We start from the raw sequence: 18985 nt of genomic DNA, 5'->3' as shown, positions 1-18985 counted from the left end.
CATCCCACTTTCCCTCCCATCCCTCAGCTCCCCGTGTCCCAGCTCCCCAGCCACGTTCCCTTCCTGGTTCATCCATCCCCTCTTCCCCTGTGCCCATTACCCCTCACGCCTCACTTTCCCCCATGCCCCAGTTTCCTGTATGTTTCCTCATTCTTCAGTATTTCTCCAAACCCAACCTCCTCCATACCTGTTGCCCCAATACTCATTCCTGCCTTGTACTCCAGTTCCCCCACTGCTATTTCCCTCCATCCCAGGACCCTCTGCCTTAGTTTCCCCAGTACCTGTTCCCCTGCACACTTTCTTCCCTATCTACTTCACCATATCCCACTTTCCCTTGTACCCCAATTTCTTTATCTCCCGGTACCTCAGTTTACAAAATCCTTCAGCTGCCTCCCGCACCCATTTCCTCATACACTCAAGGTGGTTCCATCTAACCCATCACTTTTATTGAGATTCTTTTCTTTTTGAATTCATTTTTGGATTCAGTGGATCAAAACATTTGGACGAAACCTCCCGAAAATAGTAAAATCAAGAAAAAAAAATCCTCAAGGGCAAGAGAAAGCCCCCCCTGCCCCTCCCCAAGGCACTCTGGGGGCCGGAGCCTGGGCGGGCAGTAAACAAGCCGGCTTCTCTGTACCACACCGGCCACCAGCGCCACGCCCAGGGCACCCCCGGCGCTCCAACAAACCCAATCCCCCTGTTTCACCCCAAACTGATGGGGGGTGGGGAGAGGGCAGGGGGAAGGGAAGGGTGGGCTTTCAGGGATCAGGAGCTGCCGGCTGAGTGCGGGGACTTCTCTGTACTTACGCCCCCGCCTCGGCGCACAATAAATACACCAAACCTTCAAGTATCAAGCGCCAAATGCCCCCCCTTTCCCCCCAAAATCTGGACAAAGTTGGGAGGCTGGAGGGGTTGTGCAGTTGGGGAGTCACTTCAGCTTTTGGATTAAAACCCCCCCCAAAAAAAGAATGTAAAATGTTTTCCTCTGGTACCGAACCCTTGGGAGGGGTTGGGGGTCGGTTTTAGCGTGTCCCCCCCAAAATGTGCATTTTTGGAAAAAAAAGAGGTTAAAAATGAGGGTTAAGAACCAAACCCAGCACCAGCGAGGTCCCAAGGGTGTAGGGAGGTGGAATGGGAAGTGTCTTCCCCACCAGTGGGACTGGGGGAGCCAAAATGAGTATCCTCCCAGTGGAATGGGGACTGTGGAGGGGACACGTAGGGAGCCAGAATGAGGAGTGTATGTCCCCCCCTCTGGAGCAGGATGACCGGGACAGTAGGAGCCAAAATGGGGGGGTCCCCTTGATGTAGTGGAATTTGGAGTCAAAGGGGAACCGGGAGTGATAAAATGGGGTATCCCCCCACAGCAGGACTGCTGGGACCCAAAACATGGTGGCTCTTGCCACAGTGGGACTGTGGGGGCATGGAGGAGGGTAAGAGAGGGCACTTGGGCCTTTTTCTCCATTTCATAGCTTGGAGTAAAGATAGATTTGTTAATAACCATCCAGAGGGATTTGGGGGGACATGGGGTGGGGGGGGCTCCAGGAGAGGCACGTGGTCCCCACACAACCAAAACGATGGTGAGAGACAATGGTGCGGCCAGGGAGCCTGGGGGATGGGCGGGAGCTCTTTCCCCCAGAGCCCACGGGCTTCTCTGTAACCTACGCCCGCGGGGGTGGGGGGAAAAGCCCTAACAATGCTCTTTTTTCCTCAGTATTTTAGCTTTTTGGGCACTTCCCAAGGGAAACTGTCCCTACCAAAGTGGCCATAGGCTGCAGTCCTCTGATAGAGGGGCTTCTTCAGATCCAGATCCCTGGAATACACAATTCCCAACTCAGTGAGGTGGCCCTGGGGTCCTGCCTTCGCCCCTTCCCTGCCTGGCCGGGGGTTCCGCAGCGGCGCCTCCACCTCCTCCCCACCCCACGGGGCAGTTGGAGCTTCCCCGGCAGCTCCTCCAAACACCCGGCAAGCTCCCGGTGCTGGGGAAGCTCCAAGCGCTCTGCTCCAGCGGATACTTACCCCATCCGCGCCCCGAGCGCGCCTTCTCCGTTCGGCCGAGCGGCTCCGCGCCGGGTCCAGGCGCCAGGTGGTCCCCAGGCTGCTCCAGGAGGGACCCCCGCCCACCCCCACCCCCCGGCACAGACTCCCATGCCTATTACCTGACGATGACCCCAGGCCGGAGGTCGAAGTTCTTTTTGACAATCTCCAACAGCTCCCGCTCGCTCTTCTGGGAGGTGCCATAGTGGAAGATGGAGATGGACAAGGGGTGCGAGACCCCAATGGCGTACGAGACCTGCGGGGGGAAGGCGGGGCTGCAGGTGGGGCCAGACCCCCAAGAGCCTGGGGAGAGGGGCCCCAGCACCCACCCGGACCAGCCTCGACCCAAGAGCAGCACCCACCTGGACCAGCACCCTGCGGCACAGCCCAGCCTTCACCAGGGACTTGGCCACCCAGCGTGCGGCGTAGGCAGCCGAGCGATCCACCTTGGTGTAGTCCTTGCCCGAGAAGGCGCCGCCGCCGTGCGCGCCCCAGCCGCCGTATGTGTCCACGATGATCTTGCGGCCTGTCAACCCTGCATCACCCTGTTGGGGACAGCAGCGTCATGACCTTGTCCACATTGTCACCAGTGTCATCATCACCAAGCCATCACCATGCTCTCCCTGTCACCACCACACCATACTGTGACCACTGTCCTGTTATCTTTGCCGCCATAACCACACTGTCTCTGCCACCTCTGTTCTCACCACCATGCTGCCACCACAAACCACTGTAACTGCCACTACTGTGCTACTGTCAGTGTCACCATCACCCCATCAACATACTGTCACCAGTCTTCAGCACTGAACCATCACTGCTGCCACCATCACGGTTGCCACCACCACCATCATGCCATCACAACTGTCACCACCACCAGTGTCACTGCAGCCACCACCATGCTGCCCCCACAGAGCCCTCCGCTGCACCTGGGGCCCGCCGATGACGAAGCGGCCGCTGGGTTGCAGGTGGTAGATGGTGTCATCATCCAGGTACTTGGGCGGCACCACGGCCTTGATGACCTTCTCCTTGAGCGCATCGCGCATCTCATCCAGACACACGTCCTCGTCGTGCTGCACTGAGATCACGATGGTGTGCACCCGGATTGGGATCACTGCCCCGCGGTCCTGCATGTACTGCACTGTCACCTGCCAGGGGATACCAGTCAGAGGCCAGGTGGGGGAACAAGGGGCCCCTGAGGGCTTTGTGGACCCACTGGTACCTCACCTGGGTCTTGGAGTCGGGGCGCAGCCAGGGCAGAGCTCCACTGCGGCGCAGCTCGGCCAGCTTGGCGTTGAGCTTGTGTGCCAGGACGATGGTGAGGGGCATGCACTCCTCTGTCTCATCCGTGGCATAACCAAACATCAGCCCCTGTGGCACAGAGACAAGGCGGTCATGCCCAACCCTCTGTCACACCGCAGGGACCCCCAAGGACCTGGGTCTCACCTGGTCACCGGCGCCGATGTCCTCCTCACTGCGGTCCAGGTGCACACCCTGGGCGATGTCAGGTGACTGCTGCTCCAGGGCCACCAGCACATTGCACGTCTTGTAGTCAAAACCTGGGGAGACAGAGGGGGCCCTAGTGAGCTCAGTGCCACCCTTGTGATGTCACTGAGCAGCGGCAGCCCGGGACACACCTTTGGAGGAGTCGTCATAGCCAATGTGCCGGATGGTGTCCCGGACCACCCGCTGGTAGTCCACGTTGGCCCGGGAAGTGATCTCCCCTGCCAGCAGGATCATCCCAGTTTTGGCAACGGTCTCTGCAGAGACAAGGATGACATCAGCATGGTGTCACCTCCACGTCACCCACCTGCTGTCCCTGGTGCCCTTACTCACCACATGCCACCTTGGCATCGGGGTCCTGCTTGAGGTGGGCATCCAGGACAGCATCACTGATCTGGTCACAGATTTTATCTGGGGACATGGAGAGCAGGAGGCGCCATGGTGGCATGGGACAGCCCAACACGGCACAGCCCTTCCTTCCGGAGCCTCCAGCACAGGGATCAGAGCCCCGTAATCCAGGAGCCCCCCCAGGGTGCACACAGTCCTTGCCTTGTCCCCAGTCTGGAATTCCAGGCATGCCCTAGTTAAGCTCCAGCTCCAACTAAGGCTGAGCCCTGTGGCACCGCTGAGGGGATCAGACCTGTATCCCAGTTTCCCAAATTCACAGCACGTCAGCTTCCAGCAGCTCTGCCTCCAGCCAAAGCTGCTCCAGCCATACCTCACTAGACACCCAGCTCCCTCCTGCTCCCAGAATGTTTTGTGTGCATTGGGGGTGTCCAGGGCCTCCCAAGGACCACCAATGTTCCCAGGACTGCAGGTGTCCTTGGCAGCGACCTTCCGAGAAGGATCTGGGTGAGGACCAGGCAGCGCCCAGCTGGGGTGAGGGGAGGAAGATCCCTTGGATGCTTTTTGGTGGGAAAAAGTGGCAAAATGGTCCTCACAGCCTTCTCCCTCAGGCAGAGTGGGGGGAACCCCAGAACAGCTGCAGGTTGTGCCATGGGGTTGTGGGTGCTTGAACCAGAACGAGCAGAGCTGTGAGGTACTGGGGAGCCCAAGTGGGATCCAGAGCTGACGGGAACTCGGGAGGTGCTGGGTGTGCCCTGAGAGTAGGTGCCAGAGCAGCCAGAGCTGAAAGGGTTCAGGGTACTGAGTGCGCCCAATCACCGGGCACTGGGCGTTGGCAGCTGCCTCCACAGATTAACGGTCATGTGCCCCAAACCGGCGAGGATAAAGACCGGGAGAGACCAGCACCGGCAGGTATCGAGCTGCGGGGGCTCCAGCCGCCGCCCGGGAGAAGTGTAACCTCCCAGCTGCGGCGGGAGGGCACATCTGGGGAGACCCACGAGACTTCATCACCGGCCTGGCGACATCGGCGGCACCGTCGGGGAGCGTGGGGTGGGCTGAGGGAGACAATCCGGCCCGGGGAGGTGCGTGTGGGGGTCGCCAGGCCTGTCTTACCCCCGGCATCCACGCGGGGACGGAGCCCATGGCGGGGGTCCCGTAGGGTGCGGGGGCACCGGGAGCTGCTTAGTCACGGCTGAGTCACGGCGGCACCGGCCCCCCCCCGCGCGCCCCACCGTCACCCCCGTGTCCCGCCCCACGCGGGCAGCACGTGCGCGACGGGCCCGCAATGCGGCGAGCGCGCGCCCGCCTCACACTGCGCGCGCGCCCGCCCGCGTCACCGTCCCCCTACGCCCCTGACCCACCCTCACTGCCTCCATCCTCATCCTCACTTCCTTCATCTTCATCCTCACCATCCTCCTCCTCCCCCCCCCTCCTCACGCCCGGCCGCGCCTGCGCGATCCCCGCCCCGCCCAGCCCAGCCCCGCTCGGCCCGCACCTGGGTGCCCCTCGCCAACGGATTCGGAGGTGAAGAGGAAGGTGCCCTCCTCGATGAACACCTCGTGGAAGCCGTTCAGTTGCCCGTTCATGGCGACGCGATGGGCGGCGACAAGCAGAAGGGGAAAGCACAATAGGAACAAAACCGGAGCACCGGAGCGATGGACTAAGCGCGGCCCCTTCCTCACCGCCTGTAGTTATAGGCTCCTCGCCCCGCCCCACTGGTGCGTCCAGCCAATGGCGAGAGCAATACGAACCACGGAGGTGGAGGACCAGAACCACTGCAGTCAGGCAGGGGGAGCACGTTACGTAACGCGGAGCTTGGGCTCAACCTCCTGGACAGTCGGCAGCATCCCGCTGCCAGCCGAGCACTCACCGGGATTAAAGCGCCAGTCAGGCAGTTTCCTGTGCCTCAGATGGCGCAAGGTTGCGGACGGACACTAATGCCCACGCCGTACTCCCCCGTGCTGGCGGCATGGTGTCTCCCGCGCGGCTCGGCAGCTTGAGGCGCGCGGCGGCGCACGCATGCGCCCGACGACTGCAAGGAGTACGCATGCGCACTGCACGGCCCGCGGGCAGCGAGGACAGCCCCGCCCCCCGCCGCCATCTTGCGGAGGCTGGTGTCGCCATTGTGCGATCTCGGGCCCTCTGGGACCGACCCCGGCACGGCTCCATCCTGGCCCCTGCCCCCGCTCGCAACCGGTCCTGCGGCTACCCCAGGTGCTACGGCCCGGCGGGGCTGGTCTGAGCCCGCGCACGGCCCTCATAGTGCCTTAGGCTGTCGGGGCCACTTGACGCCTGATGCAACCGGCGTCTGGTGTTGCCAGTGCAGGAGCCGCCCCTGCCCCGGCTTCCCCCGCCACCCCCTTCGGGTCCGGCTCAGACCACCCCCGTATCCAGCTGCGACATACATGGTTCGGCGGGAGCTTCGTAAGGAGCCATGTGCCCAGGACAGAGTGACACCCAAGGCTTACAGACCCTGGCAACCAGTGACAATGTCCTGGAGAGATGGAGATCTGGCACCCACCAGACAAACACCCAGACAAACAGCCAGACTCCCAGCACCCATTCGCTGCGGGCTGCCTGAGCACTGGCAGCCCCAGCCCTCGGACAGATGGACACCCGTACGGGTGGGACAGACACCCACGAATACTCCTGTGTTCGGGCCAGGCCAGACGAACAACTCCATGTCCAGACACACCCGGCCATGTGCTCTCGGGACGCGTGGCCCTGGAACAAGCCCTGCCCCACCCAATATTTGCATAGCGGGCGGTGCCTGTCCCTCACCGTGTCTGTGCATAAGGGCTCATTTGCACGGGGCGCCGCAGGCCGCCCTGCCCCGTGCCGAAGGGATCCCGACGGCCCCTCAAACCCCCCTCCCCCGCCACCACTGGAGACGGTGTGGATTTTTGTAAAAAATGGTTTATGGGTTCCATTTTTGTATAAAACATGGGGGCAGCTGAGCCACTTCACCCATTCCTGGCTGCCACCCCAAAGCCCGCGGTGTCCTATCCATAATCTAAACCCATCCCAATGTTTCCTCTACAGTCAATCCTCTATGCTCTTCCTTTCAACTATTCCTTAAAAAAATTGCTCGTATCCCCGAGATGTTCCTGTGCCCAGGTACAGTACGATGACAGGGGGATCCGGTGCCGCACTCCCTCTACGCCGTTTTCTGCTGTCCCTTCTTTCCAATCAGGGACTTGTGGATGTGGGGAATGACACCTGCAGAGAGGAGGGGAGAAGTCCTGTCAAGTCACTTGCAGAATTCCCAAGAAACTCAAAAAAATCCTCAATTCCCTACTTTGTGAAAATCCAGTGTGAATGTCGAGTGGATCCCCCTCAGTGTGAATCCAGGGAAGCAGCGAGCCCATGCATTTACACCAACCACCAAATTCCTATGTTGTTTCCCACAGTTAACCCTCCTAAAATTCCCACTCAAGGATTGAACCATGGGAACGACGCCCACCTCCCCCAGCAATGGTGGCTTTGATCAGGGAGTCCAACTCCTCGTCACCGCGGATCGCCAGCTGCAGGTGCCGGGGCGTGATCCGCTTGACTTTGAGATCCTTGGAAGCGTTCCCAGCCAGCTCCAGCACCTGCAAGACACCAGGAAGAGGTGGGAATGCCGAAGGCAGGGGTGCCGGGCAGGGGAGGGGAGGGGTCCTACCTCAGCAGTCAGGTACTCGAGGATGGCCGCACTGTACACGGCTGCCGTGGCTCCCACACGTCCATGGCTGGTGGTCCGAGTCTTCAGGTGCCTATGGATGCGGCCAACTGGGAACTGGGGGGGCAATTAACAACCTCTTTAACACGTACAGACCCCCCCCACAATGTGCATATTTACACCCTACACTGCTGATTTGGGCTGCAGCTTCCACGAGCAACTCTCCAAACAGAGGACTTAATTATCACTATCCAATTTATTTATTACTCATTTATACATAATATTAATATATGTTATGATAATACATTACATTGTTATATGTTGCATATTGCTAACATAATATAGTAAAATGTAGTTATAGCTTGTATAGCATAAAATAATTGTATTTTAATTATTAAAATTATTAATTAGAAAAGATAACTAATTAATTCTCCCAATTAATCCTCCCATCCTCTCTGTTCCACCTGACAGCAAATCCCCTCTGCAAGCCTAGGGCTCCTCATCACTCCATAAGCCTCCAAATACCAAAATACTCAGTTCTGACCCCAAAGAAGAGGGCCTGCGGCCCCTCAGCTGCCCAGCATCCCATTTCCTGGTGATTCCCTGTGCCTTACCTGCAGCCCGGCTCTCTGGGAGCGTGACACAGCCTTGGCCTTGGCCTTGCCACTGTCTTTGCCCGCCTTGCCGCCAGCCTGGGGGAGAAAGGGGCCCATTAATTAATCTAATTAATCCCTGAATCCAAACAATCTCGTTAATTCTGAGCCAGAGGGACCTGCTGCAGGATAATCTGGCAGCTCCTTGGCAACTGAGGGCCTCTCAAACCACGTGGATTCAAGAGGATAAACAAGGGAGGCTTTCAGGGTGCAGCAGCTGCTCCTTCACCCAGGTGTCTTATTCCTGTTTCCACTATTCCCAGTATATTCCAGAAAATGCCAAATGGGAGAAAAACAGCCCAAATTGTTGGGCATAATTTTTCCAGCAGTTGAGCCCAGTTTGTTTTCAGATTCAATTTCTCCACACACTGACACTGGGCACTAGGCAGGACAGTGTTCCTGTATATGGGAATGTGAATCCGGTGCGATTCAGGGGTCATTTCCCTCCTATTCTACAGTGGGAAATCACCCAGGAGTCCCAGAAATTGTGGCTTTAATGAAAATCATGTTGGAAGGGGGTGGAAATGCCAAACCAAACAGTTTGGGAGTTGCTGAGTAACAAGGAAGAGCTGAGCACAGGTTTACAGGGCTCTCCCATCCGCTGTCAGGAAATCCATGGATTCCAAGGATATGGGAAGACTCCATGATGTCATTAATCACTAATGAGAGCTGTTCCTAATGAAGGTGAGAGCCATGGATGATGCAGGAAGGCAGAGGGAGCTGCACCCTCCCCATGGGAAAGACGTCAGCAACCCAAAATCTGCTCCAGGTAAAAAAAGACACGGATAACAATCCCCAAAACCAACTTTTCCAGCCCACAGAGAGACAACAAACAACAGAGGGAGATGGGAGCCTGAAAACACCCTGGATACTCACAATCCCTGTTTTTACAGCATATATTGATCCCACAATCCCCACTCTCTCTAAAAAGGAGGAATTCTCGCTCATGGTGAGGGAGTTGAAAGGATCCAGAAACACGAGGGAAAGCAAGTGAAGCACATTAATCCTTAAAACAAGATGCTGGTTAACCTGGGAATGTCCAAGATCTGGGGCCCCATCCCAGCCAGGTGGGAATTAACACAAGGCTCAGTTCAAACACTGGAAAAATAATTAGTCACGAGGGGCCATTAATCAATCCTAGGGTGATTAACACAAACAGAGGGCAGCAGGTGAAGCCATGGAGGCCCTGGCAAACCCGCTCTGTGTCCTGGAAGGGTCTTCGGGGATGACTCGAAGAAAGGGTGAAGCACCAGGAGTTAACTTTCATCAGGAGAAAACATCGCTCCCTAAAACTGCAAAACTCAAAACTCCTTTTGAGGGGAAGGAGGGAGGATTTGAGAGGTGGAAAGGGAGATTTATGGGAAAGAAAGGGGGAGGCAAGGGGGATTTGTGGATATTTCCTTGCTCTAGGAATAAAAGGCAGCATTGGGAAAAGCACTGGCTGTTCCCACTGAGGGCTTTTATCAGCCAGCTGTGAACTTTCCCACTGCCCCATCAAGTTTTCCAGCTTGGAGCTGCCTGCTTGATACATCTTCACGGAGGGTTTGACTAAGAAGAGCAAGATGGGTCTCGCCGTGGAAATCCTGAGGTTTGTCCTGATTTTCACCAATCCTCCACAGGGTTTGCAGAGGGAACACGGGAAGTTCCCCCAGCCCAGTTGCCTCCAGCTCCCTATGGGAGCTCAACCCCTCCATGCTGGGAGTGAGGGCTCCTGAGCTCCTCCCTCCTGAGGAGGCAACCCCGAGGAATTCTCTCCTCACCCTCCGGGCTGGGGCTCCCAGGGACTCAGACATCCTTGTGGCATCTCCATCCCTTCTCTCCACCACAGCCCCTTGCTGGGAGCACATTCCCGTGCAAAATCCTCCCTAGGTCTGACCAGCAGATCCTTCACAGCAGGCAAATGTGTGGTTTTTTTCTTTTTTTCCTTATTGCTTCAAACAGGATAAAACCCCTCCAAGCAGCAACTTCTTATCTCCTGCCGCATGTTCCCAGACATCCCTGTGAGCACAAGTTCTTGGCAGCAACAGGAATTGCATAATCCAACGGTGTTTCCATTAACGCTGAGGGATCGGGGCCCTTACCGCCAGCTCCAGAGCCTCCGCAAATCCCAAAGCTCCCTCAGGGAACCCCCTCGAGCCCACCTGTGGATCTACAGAACACCCCCAAGGATCCCCTCAAACATCCACCACCTCTCCCCCACCCGGTACTACAGAGCCCCCCCAGGTCCCCTGCAAATCCACAGAAATCCCTTGCGGATCCACAGAACCCCCTAAGCCCCCTGCAGATCAACAGAACCTCTCCTGTGGATCCCCAGGATATCTTCACAGAACGACAGAACCCCCCGCGCCTCCAAAAAACCACCCGGATCCCCCTACAAATCCATAGAAACCCCCTATGTAACCACGGAACCCTCCTGCGGTTCCATGGAGCCCCCAAGGCCCCCGGCGAATCCACGGAACCCCCTCAACGATCCTTGGAACAGCCCAAAGCATCCTGCAGATCCACGGAACCTCTCGCAGATCCACGGAACCCCCGTAATTCACATCCCCCTGCCCGCCTTCGCTGACAGCTCCAGACCCGGCTCCCCCCATTCTCCCTACGGTGCCACAGAAACAAGGGAACCGGGAAGACTGAACCTCCCTTTTCTTCTCCCACGGACCAGGCCATTTCCCCGGGAAGCGGGCTGAGATGTATCCCACGTAACCCCGGAGGAGGCGCCGGGCAGTTGACAGACCCCGCTCGGGCCCCTCTATTGACGTTTCCCCCACGATAGCCGCTTCTTCTCGTCCACCCGACCCGGAACCGACACAAACTGAGACCGAGGACACACCGGCCGACATGGCACCGCTCTGACAGCACTGGAGGGCACTAGCGGGGCCGGAGATTTGGAGGGCAGGACAAACCCCCTCCCCAGGAGCCAGGCAGCAGCGAACACGTGGCCCTGGGGGAAGCACCGGGCCTGACCCAAGGTCACGGACCGGGGCCTGCCCCCCTCTCACCGCCCGGCCTGGGCTGACAGCGGCGCCCATTGGCAGCCCCACGGGGCCCGGCTCAGCCCGGCCGCGCTGTCCTGGCCGGCTCCCCGAGTCCTGAGCCCCACTAGCTGCCCCAGCCCTCACCATGATACCGCCGCCGCCGTCCGAACCCCAAAGCCACCGCCGCACCCGACCCGCCTCAGGAGCCGCCAGACAATGACCCGCCCGGGCGGGGGCGGCGGGCCGCGCCGTGTCGCCACCAATCACCGCCTCCCATACTAGTTTGAACATCCCGCGACGCCCAATGGGCAAGCCGCTTCTTTCTCAGTACATGACTGGCTCCGCCCCTCGGCGCGTTTAACGGCTGTGTTGCCTTTGCACACGGCACGTAGCGGAGTGAGGGCGGGGCGTGCTCGCGTCGGTGACGTCACCGCCCGGCGAATAGGAATAACGATCGCCCCGACGCGAGGCGGGGTTGCAATGATGGACAGCTGATTGAGCCAATAGAAGGCGAGTGGTGTTTCCCGCCCATTTCATCGCTCCGCCCCGGGTCGTGTTTGTGTGATGCAGCCGGGGGTGGGGGGGCGGACCGTGAGGGAAGCGCGGGGGTCCGGGGTTTGTCGGGTCCGGGAGGGCCTCAGGTCCCGCCAGAGGGTTTCACTGGGCCCCGAGCCTGCTAAAGGGCTCCGCGCGCGGCCGGGGGCTTCGCTCCTGACGTGGCCCGGCCCTGCTCGGGGCTGAGAAAGGCCCCGGCGTGAGGGGGGCCCGTCTGGGGACACCCAGGCCCGCCGGTGCCTCTGACCCTCCCTATGTTTCTTTGGGGCAGTATAGAAATAGCCCGGCGCTGCCCCGAAGGATGAGTGAGAAGGGCAGCGCTAGTGAGGTAACCTGGACCCCGCAGCCCCCAGCCCGGACTGGGGGCTGGGACAGACCCTGAGAGTCCGAAGGGACTGTCAGTGGTGACAACAGGGGTCAAGTGTGGCCAAAAAGCCCAAAAATTCTCTGCAATGCTGGGGGAAAAGGGCGCCTTATCCGAACAAACGTGTCACAGTAAATAAAAACTCAGTTTCTCATGACCCTTTCAGTGTTAAATGGAATCTGTGTGACTAGCTGAGTTTATAAATGGAAGTGGGGATTCCCGAGCGAAGGTCGGTGACAGGGCAGTGCTTTCGGAACTGGTGGGCCCCACACGGCGCAGCCCTGCCTGGGCTTGAGCCGAAGGCCGGACGCCTCAGCCTGGCTGCAGCCGGCGCGGTCACTGTCCCCGCGGCCATCGGGTGTCCTGGCTGCCGGGGCAGTTTCCCTCCAGCAGCGGGCGGGTTGGAGAGCGCTGCACAGTCCCCGCCTCTCGCCGCACTGCCAGGGGGCTCAGGGCGTCCCGGCCCCACGCCCACCCTGCTCCAGGCTGAGGTACGGGCTGGGGGAGGGAGGCAGCTGTTCCGGATCGGTGCCAGTTTTCCTGCACTGGGCAGGGACGAGGTGCACCGTGAAGCCCGCGCCCCTCGCTGCAGCTGCCGGGGGGCTCAAGGCTGTCCCCAGTCCCCCTTCCTTGACCCCGCTGCACCATGGCCGAGGTACGGGCTGGGAGGAGCAGGAGAGCGAGGAGGAGGAGGACGAAGGCATCTGTCATTGTCACTGTCCTCCCCGGGGTGTGTGCTCTGCCCCGTCAGTTTTCCCCCAGCACCGGGCAGGGGGGCGCTGCGCATCCCCCGCCCCACGCTGCAGCTGTCGGGGAGGCTCAGGGTGCCCCCAGCCCCTCCGCAGCTGCTCCTGGCACCCCGGAAGGGCAGTGCCGCCCGCACCTGCCCCGGGCAGCAACTGCCGCGGGCTGGACCCCCCCGGGCTCTATCCAGGGGCCCCCCGGCTGTCCCCGGGGCCTCTCCAGCTGTCCCCAGCTGCCCCGGGTCCAGTCGGGGGGAGGGCGGAGCAGCTGCGGGGTGGTGTGAGGCCGGAGGAGCCACTCCCCGCGGGCCGGGGATATGCGGGCCGGGGGCTCGGGGGTCGCACCAGCCCCGGTGGCGATGACAGCAGTGACGGTGACGGCGGCGCTGCTCATGCGCACCGGGTTCCCGTCGTGTCCTCAGATGAGCCCAAGCCCGCAGGGAGCCGCAGCGCGGGGGGCGGGGGTTGCGGCACCGCCGGTGGGGACACGGCACGGGCACAGCGGGGACACGGCACGCAGCCCTGGGCACGGCATCGTGCTTGTGCACATGCCAAATACACACCTGCACGCGTGGCACAGCCATGTGATGGCACACACGCCTTACACACACTTTACACACACACCCACAACAGGCAGCATGTGGCAGCACAAGTGCCTTATACTCAATTTACACACACCTTACAGACACACACCAGAGAGCCGTGCGATGGCACACACACCTCACACACACTTCACACACACCCACACACACATTATACCCATGCACACACCAGCCTGAGCAGTGACACAACATGCCTAAGCCACACCAAACCTTCTCCCTCCCCACCACGCTGGCACCTCATTCCTCCAACTCCCGAGTCAGGCAATCCCCTCAGCACAAGGTGGGGGACCCCACATTTCCTGTTTGTGTCCCTGACACCTTCACATCCTGCATGCCCCTGTAATGCCACAGTGACCACCTCACCCCTCACCACAATGGTGGCACCAGCTCCACCCTCCAGGGCCCCCCACGGCACCCCCAAGGAGCAAGTCAGGCCGAGGCTGGTTTTCATTCACTTTTCCGCATACTTTATTTGTTACAAACATACAATTCTTTAAATATAGACTGTAAAACTCCATTTGCAAAAATCTGCTACGTCAGGAGTGCTCGGAGCAGGAGGAGTTCGTCGCCTTGGCCTCATCTGCGCTAGTGGTAACACCCAGGACCTGCCTCCGGCCCCTGGAGCCGCCCCGCCGGCCGCAGGGAAGGGACACGGGGGCCCCGGCCCCCCCAGCTGCCTAAAGTGCAGGTTTGCTTAAGTTTTTGTTTTTCTTTCATTAAAAAAATAACAGGAATAAAACTTTATTTTCTCTTTTCGGCAAAGGGACATCATGGTGAGCGCTCAGGGAGGGAGGTGGCGCTTGCGGGATCTGCTGCTCTGAGGAGGATCCGGAGCTCGGAGGAGGATCCAACATTCATGGGATCTCAGGGGATCCAACTCTCCGAGGAAGATCTGCTGCTTGGAGAAGAACCCAGCTCAAAGAGGAGGGTCCAGTGTTTGGAGGATCCAACTCTCAGAGGATCCAGGTCTCAGAGGATCCAGCTTGGAGGAGGATCTGGCTCCTGGAGGAGGATCTAGCACTCAGAGAAGGATCTGGTGCTCAGAGGATCCAGTTCTTGAAGGATCCAACTCTCAAAGGAGGAGCCAGCTCTTGGAGGAGGATTGGGCACTCAGAGGACCCAGCTTTTGGAAGATACAATTCTTGGAGGACCAAGCTGTCAGAGACTCCAACTCTGGGAGTGCCTGGCTCTTCGAGGAGGATCCAGTGCTCTCCCCACTGATGATGTCCCAGGCTCCAGGCTGGGCTGACCCGTGTGCTGGGGCCCAGTGAGCCACCCCTGCTGAACCCGCTCTCAGCCACTGCTCCGAGGCCAGAACCCCCTGGGGTTCTATTGTGGGGCTGGACCCCAGGGGCTCCAGGCTGTGCCATGCTCCTTCCCGGCTGTCCCGCTCGCATCTGGGTTCTCCTGCCAACACCCAAGCCTGGCTCTGCATGGCTTGGCTCCAGTGCCGCTGGCTCTAGCTGGCTCTACCGGCTCCGCAAGGATGAGGAGGGCGACGCCACTCCGAGTGGCCAGGCCTCGCCCTGCAGGAACATCTGGGAGCATCCACAGAGCCAGCTGGGATTTCCCACTGGGAATACCTGCTGAGCTCCGTGGCGCACCACCCTGCATACCCCCAGTGCTCACTCAGCTGCTTTTTAAAATCTTTTCAAGGTTTTTTTGTGATTTCTTTTCCACTTTTTGCCTTTTTATGAGAGACCAGTGAGGGATTGGGTTGGTTTTGTCACCAACACGAGGAGCCACCACTGGCACAGCCCCCTCAAACTATCCTCCACCGCCCCCAAATCACTGGAAACAAGGCAGGAGAATCTGAATTTTCTTCCATATCTTTTAGGGCAAAAATAACTGAAGCTGGTTGAACTTGCCCTGGAAGCACCACCTGCTCCAGACCCAGCCATTTGGGGTATTTTCCACTGGGTTTTGGGGTATTGTACAAGACTTCCAATATTCTGTCTGTACAGCCATCACCGCGTTTTCCATCAGCCCTCTGGGGCAGCAAAGCTGGAAGTACCAGGAATTTGGGTTATTTTCCCCCCTATTTGTGGTTTAAAAATAATAATAAAAAAAAGCAATTTGCCCATTTTCTACAGAATTCAACCCAAAACTCAACCAAATCTGAGCTATGTACACACAGCCATGTCTATACACACAGGGATGGGAAGGGGGTTCAGGGGAGATGCCGGCGTTGTCCCGCTTTCCTGGGAAACATCCAACGGCTCCTGGGAGGCTCCAAGAGAAAAAGAAACCAAAACTGCCCCCCAAGATCCACTCCCTCATGGTAGCCCCCACGGCCACTTCCCTTGCTCCAGCTGGCACCTCAAATCCCCTTTTCTCCCTATTTTATCTCATTTTGGCTGGTTTTTTCTGCTGTCTTCCCCCGACGTGCTCTGCTCTTCCCACCCAAATGGAGCTGTGAGAGGTTGTGTCCATGGATCCAGTGCTTCTCTGGCCAGGAAAGGCTCCCTGAGCCAACGCCGGGAGCTTTTTTGGGTTTATTACTGGATTTTGGTGGTTTTGCCTTTTTTTTTTTTTCCTCTTCCATGTATATCTAGCCAGCTCCCAGAGCTGGGCCGGGCTGGCAGCAATTCTGCCACTCTCCCAGAGTAGAAATAAGGCTAAATCACCGCAATTCAGCCAAAAGAAAGAAACCCAAAGGAATATATATATATATATTTATATATATATATATACACACACACATATATATATATATATATATATCTCATCCTCTTCAAAAATAAAAGGAGAGGTCCCGCGGCTGGACGCCAGTGAGTCCCACAGAGCTGGGAGCAATTTTCCTCCCAAATCCATCATCGTCGTCGTGGTTTATGGTTTTTCTCCGTGGCAAAGAACACAGGACCAGGAGGATGGGTGGATACAGCAGGAATTCACCGGAAAGAGCTGCCTGAGGGTACAAAATACAGTACGGACACATCGGCCATCAAGGAAAGACTATTGCTCCCGTGTGAGTGAGGGATCCAGGTCCTTTGCGACGGAGAAGGCTTACAAATGGGATAAACGGAAGAAACTCGCTTTAAAAATCCCTTTAAAAAGAGTGATGGCAGCGGGAGCAGAGGGACTGGGCCAGGGGCTGGACGGACGGATGGACAGCAGCGTCCCTGCGGTGTGGGGGGCTCCCCAGGGGTCTGCGGCTGTTCCTCACTTCCCAATAAATATGGAGAGAGGGAGATGCCGGATCCATGGTAATAAATTAAGGAGGCAGCTGATTGGGCTCCCCAAACTGGATTAAAAGGAAAAAAAAAAGTCCTGTAAGTGGTGAAACTGTAGGAGAAGAAGAGGCAAAACTTTGGAATGAGAGCGATGGAGTTTGGAGTTATGGGAAAACAGGGTGAAAAACCGGAATTCTGAAAAGGGCAGGACTGAGCTGAGGGAGTGAAAAAGAATTAAAAAAAAAAGACTGTTTGAGAGTGGAAAAATTTGTTTAATAGGAGGTGGCTGCAGGGACCAGGCGGCGCCAGGGCCAGGCCCAGGGGGGCAAAAAAAAGACAAAAGGAGGCAAAAAATAACAATAAACCTCCAAAATCCACCCCCAAGGTGCCGGGGCCGGGCGTGGCCATGGATTTGGGGCCGGAAAATCCAATTTGGGTGAAGCCAAGGGGCAGATTCCGGCGGGTCCTGGTGAAACGGGGCCGGAGGCGCCTTATTTGGAGAGAAGGGGAAGATGGTTCGCCCCGTCGAGTTTTTCCTTGTGCTTTGTGCCGGCGCCTCCCCCTTCCCGGCGGGAAAACAGGGAGGGGGGAAAAAACGGTCAGAAATCAGCAAAACCGAGGAAATCTTCCCTAATTGTCAGGGACCCGCCAGCTCGGGGCTGGTTCCAGTTTGGGCGCCTGGAGTTTGCATACCAAAAAAAAAAAAAAAAACACCAAAAAATGAAAAAAAAAAAACCAACCAAACGTGGAAAGAGGTGAAAAGGAAAAAATAAAAAGGAAAATGAAGGAAAAATCACAAGCCGAGGGAACGGCCGTTGGTCCAAGGTGCCTCCGCTGCCCCCCCTCCCCCTCCCCCCAACTCCCGGCGCTGCCGCTGCCGCTCGGCTCTGGGGCCCTCGGGTGCTGGTTTTGATGGGGGGGCACCGGGAGGGGTCTGCGGGTGACCCCCCGTTCCCTCCAAAACAGCGAGTCCTGGGGGCCGGGGTCCCACGGTGGGAGCAAGGGAGGGGGCGGGGGGGGCCGCGGGCGGCGGCACGGTCGGGCCGGTTTCTCTCTCTCCGGTGGCAGCAGGAGGGGGGGGCTCGGGGACCCCCGTGCCCCACTGCTGCTGTAGGGGGCTCGGGGACCCCTCTGTCCCGTTGCTGGGAGCGGGGACGTGGGGAGTTTGGGGTCCCCTTCACCCCACCGCTGGGAGGGGTGTAGGGGGGCTCAGGGACCCCTTCGCCCCATCGCTGTTGGGGGCGTTCGGGGACCCCTTTGCCCCGTCACTGGGAAGGGGGATTGGGGACCCCTTCGCCCCGGGGCTGGGGGGGGTGGTGGGGGGCCGGCGTCGGGGTCGAGGGCTGGGGGGATCGGCTCAGTCGTCGTCCACGTCGTCGCCGTCGGAGTCGTCACCGGCGCCGCTGCCACTGCCGGGTCCCGGCGGGCCGGCGCGCCGGTCGTAGAGCTTGTCCCGCTGGCGCTCCTGGATGTCGCGCATCTCCTCGGCGTAGCGGCAGAAGGCGCCGCCGAACTTGGCCCAGGCCTTGTAGGGGACGGTGATGGCGTTGCGGTAGGACGGCTTCACCTCGCTGACCCGCAGAAACACCCCGTACTTGTTGCAGCCCACGTCGAAGAAGAAGCGCTTGGAGTCCACGGTGATGGACGTGCCCTCGGGCAGCTCTCCATAGAGCCCCCCGCCGCCCGGGCCGCCGCCGCCGGGGCCACCCAGCTCGTCCTCCTCACCCCCGTAGTCGTCGATGAGCTTGGCCAGGGCGTCGCGGAACTCGATGAGGCCCTGGGCGGGCAACGCGATGGTCTGGCCGCTCTGCAGCCCGGGGGGGCCTCCCGCGAACCCCCCCGGGCCGCCGGGGCCGCGGTTCACGGTCTGGCGGATGCGCAGGAAGCGCCCGCGCTGGTTTTCCTTCAGGTCCAGGTAGTACTTGCGGTTCTCCCGCACCAGGAACTCGCTCTTGAGGGCGCGGCGGGGCCCGGCGCCGTCCTCGCCCGGCGGCCCCGCGGCCTGGGCCAGCTGCTCGGGGCTGGACGGGCCCAGCTGCGCGTAGTGCTCGATGAAGTCGCCCAGGTAGTCGCGGAACTCGGCGGCCACGGCCATGGAGAGCGTGAGGCGGCTCTTGGAGCCTCCCGCGCCCACCTCGGCGATCTTGAGGAAGCGGCCCTTGGCGTTCTGCTTCACGTCCAGGTAGAAGCGCTTGTTCTGGATGTCCAGCCGCTTGGACGCCAGCTCTTGCGTCTCCTGCTCGGGGCCGGCCGCGCCGCCGCCGCCGGGCCCCGCGGCCGGGCCGGCCCCCCCCGCCCCGCCGCGGGCGGTCCCGAACCCGCCGCCGCCGCCGCCGCGCTCGCTGCCGCTGTCCCCGTCCGCCATCTTGTCCGCCCGCCC

General features: G+C 59.4%; 3 protein-coding genes across 3 annotated transcripts; all 3 read right to left on the bottom strand.

The window, feature by feature from the left end:
• Window positions 1–424: 424 nt before the first annotated feature.
• Window positions 425–5557, bottom strand: MAT2A (methionine adenosyltransferase 2A). Its single transcript, XM_063420643.1, has 9 exons — window positions 5375–5557; window positions 3868–3945; window positions 3669–3791; window positions 3478–3590; window positions 3259–3402; window positions 2961–3179; window positions 2397–2579; window positions 2157–2290; window positions 425–1810 (listed from the first exon to the last, which is right to left on the bottom strand). Exons 1-9 carry the CDS (start codon window positions 5463–5465, stop codon window positions 1708–1710), a joined length of 1188 nt encoding a protein of 395 aa, XP_063276713.1. The 5' UTR covers window positions 5466–5557; the 3' UTR covers window positions 425–1707.
• Window positions 5375–11501, bottom strand: LOC134562970 (histone H2A.V-like). The gene is given in 5 exon segments (XM_063420675.1): window positions 5375–7098; window positions 7343–7472; window positions 7544–7657; window positions 8155–8232; window positions 11313–11501. Coding segments are annotated over 5 exon segments (573 nt in total). The 3' UTR covers window positions 5375–7036.
• Window positions 11502–14172: 2671 nt separating this feature from the next.
• On the bottom strand, window positions 14173–18985 carry PURB (purine rich element binding protein B). The gene has a single exon (XM_063420655.1). The coding sequence runs from the start codon at window positions 18968–18970 to the stop codon at window positions 17963–17965; it is 1008 nt and encodes a 335-aa protein (XP_063276725.1). The 5' UTR covers window positions 18971–18985; the 3' UTR covers window positions 14173–17962.

Source organism: Prinia subflava, chromosome 32 (assembly GCF_021018805.1).
Source record: "Prinia subflava isolate CZ2003 ecotype Zambia chromosome 32, Cam_Psub_1.2, whole genome shotgun sequence".
Lineage (NCBI taxonomy): Eukaryota > Metazoa > Chordata > Aves > Passeriformes > Cisticolidae > Prinia > Prinia subflava.
Note: the sequence above shows the minus strand (reverse complement) of the source record. Positions and strands in the feature narration are given on the sequence as shown.

Bases quoted from the DNA above. Each gene is read 5' to 3' on its own strand.
- MAT2A (XM_063420643.1), bottom strand. From the start codon at position 5,465: ATGAACGGGCAACTGAACGGCTTCCACGAGGTGTTCATCGAGGAGGGC. The intron at 3,591-3,668 runs GTGTGTCCCGGG...CTGTCTCCCCAG, and splicing joins CTATGACGACTCCTCCAAAG to GTTTTGACTACAAGACGTGC. The intron at 3,403-3,477 runs GTGAGACCCAGG...TCTGTGCCACAG, and splicing joins ACATCGGCGCCGGTGACCAG to GGGCTGATGTTTGGTTATGC.
- PURB (XM_063420655.1), bottom strand. From the start codon at position 18,970: ATGGCGGACGGGGACAGCGGCAGCGAGCGCGGCGGCGGCGGCGGCGGG.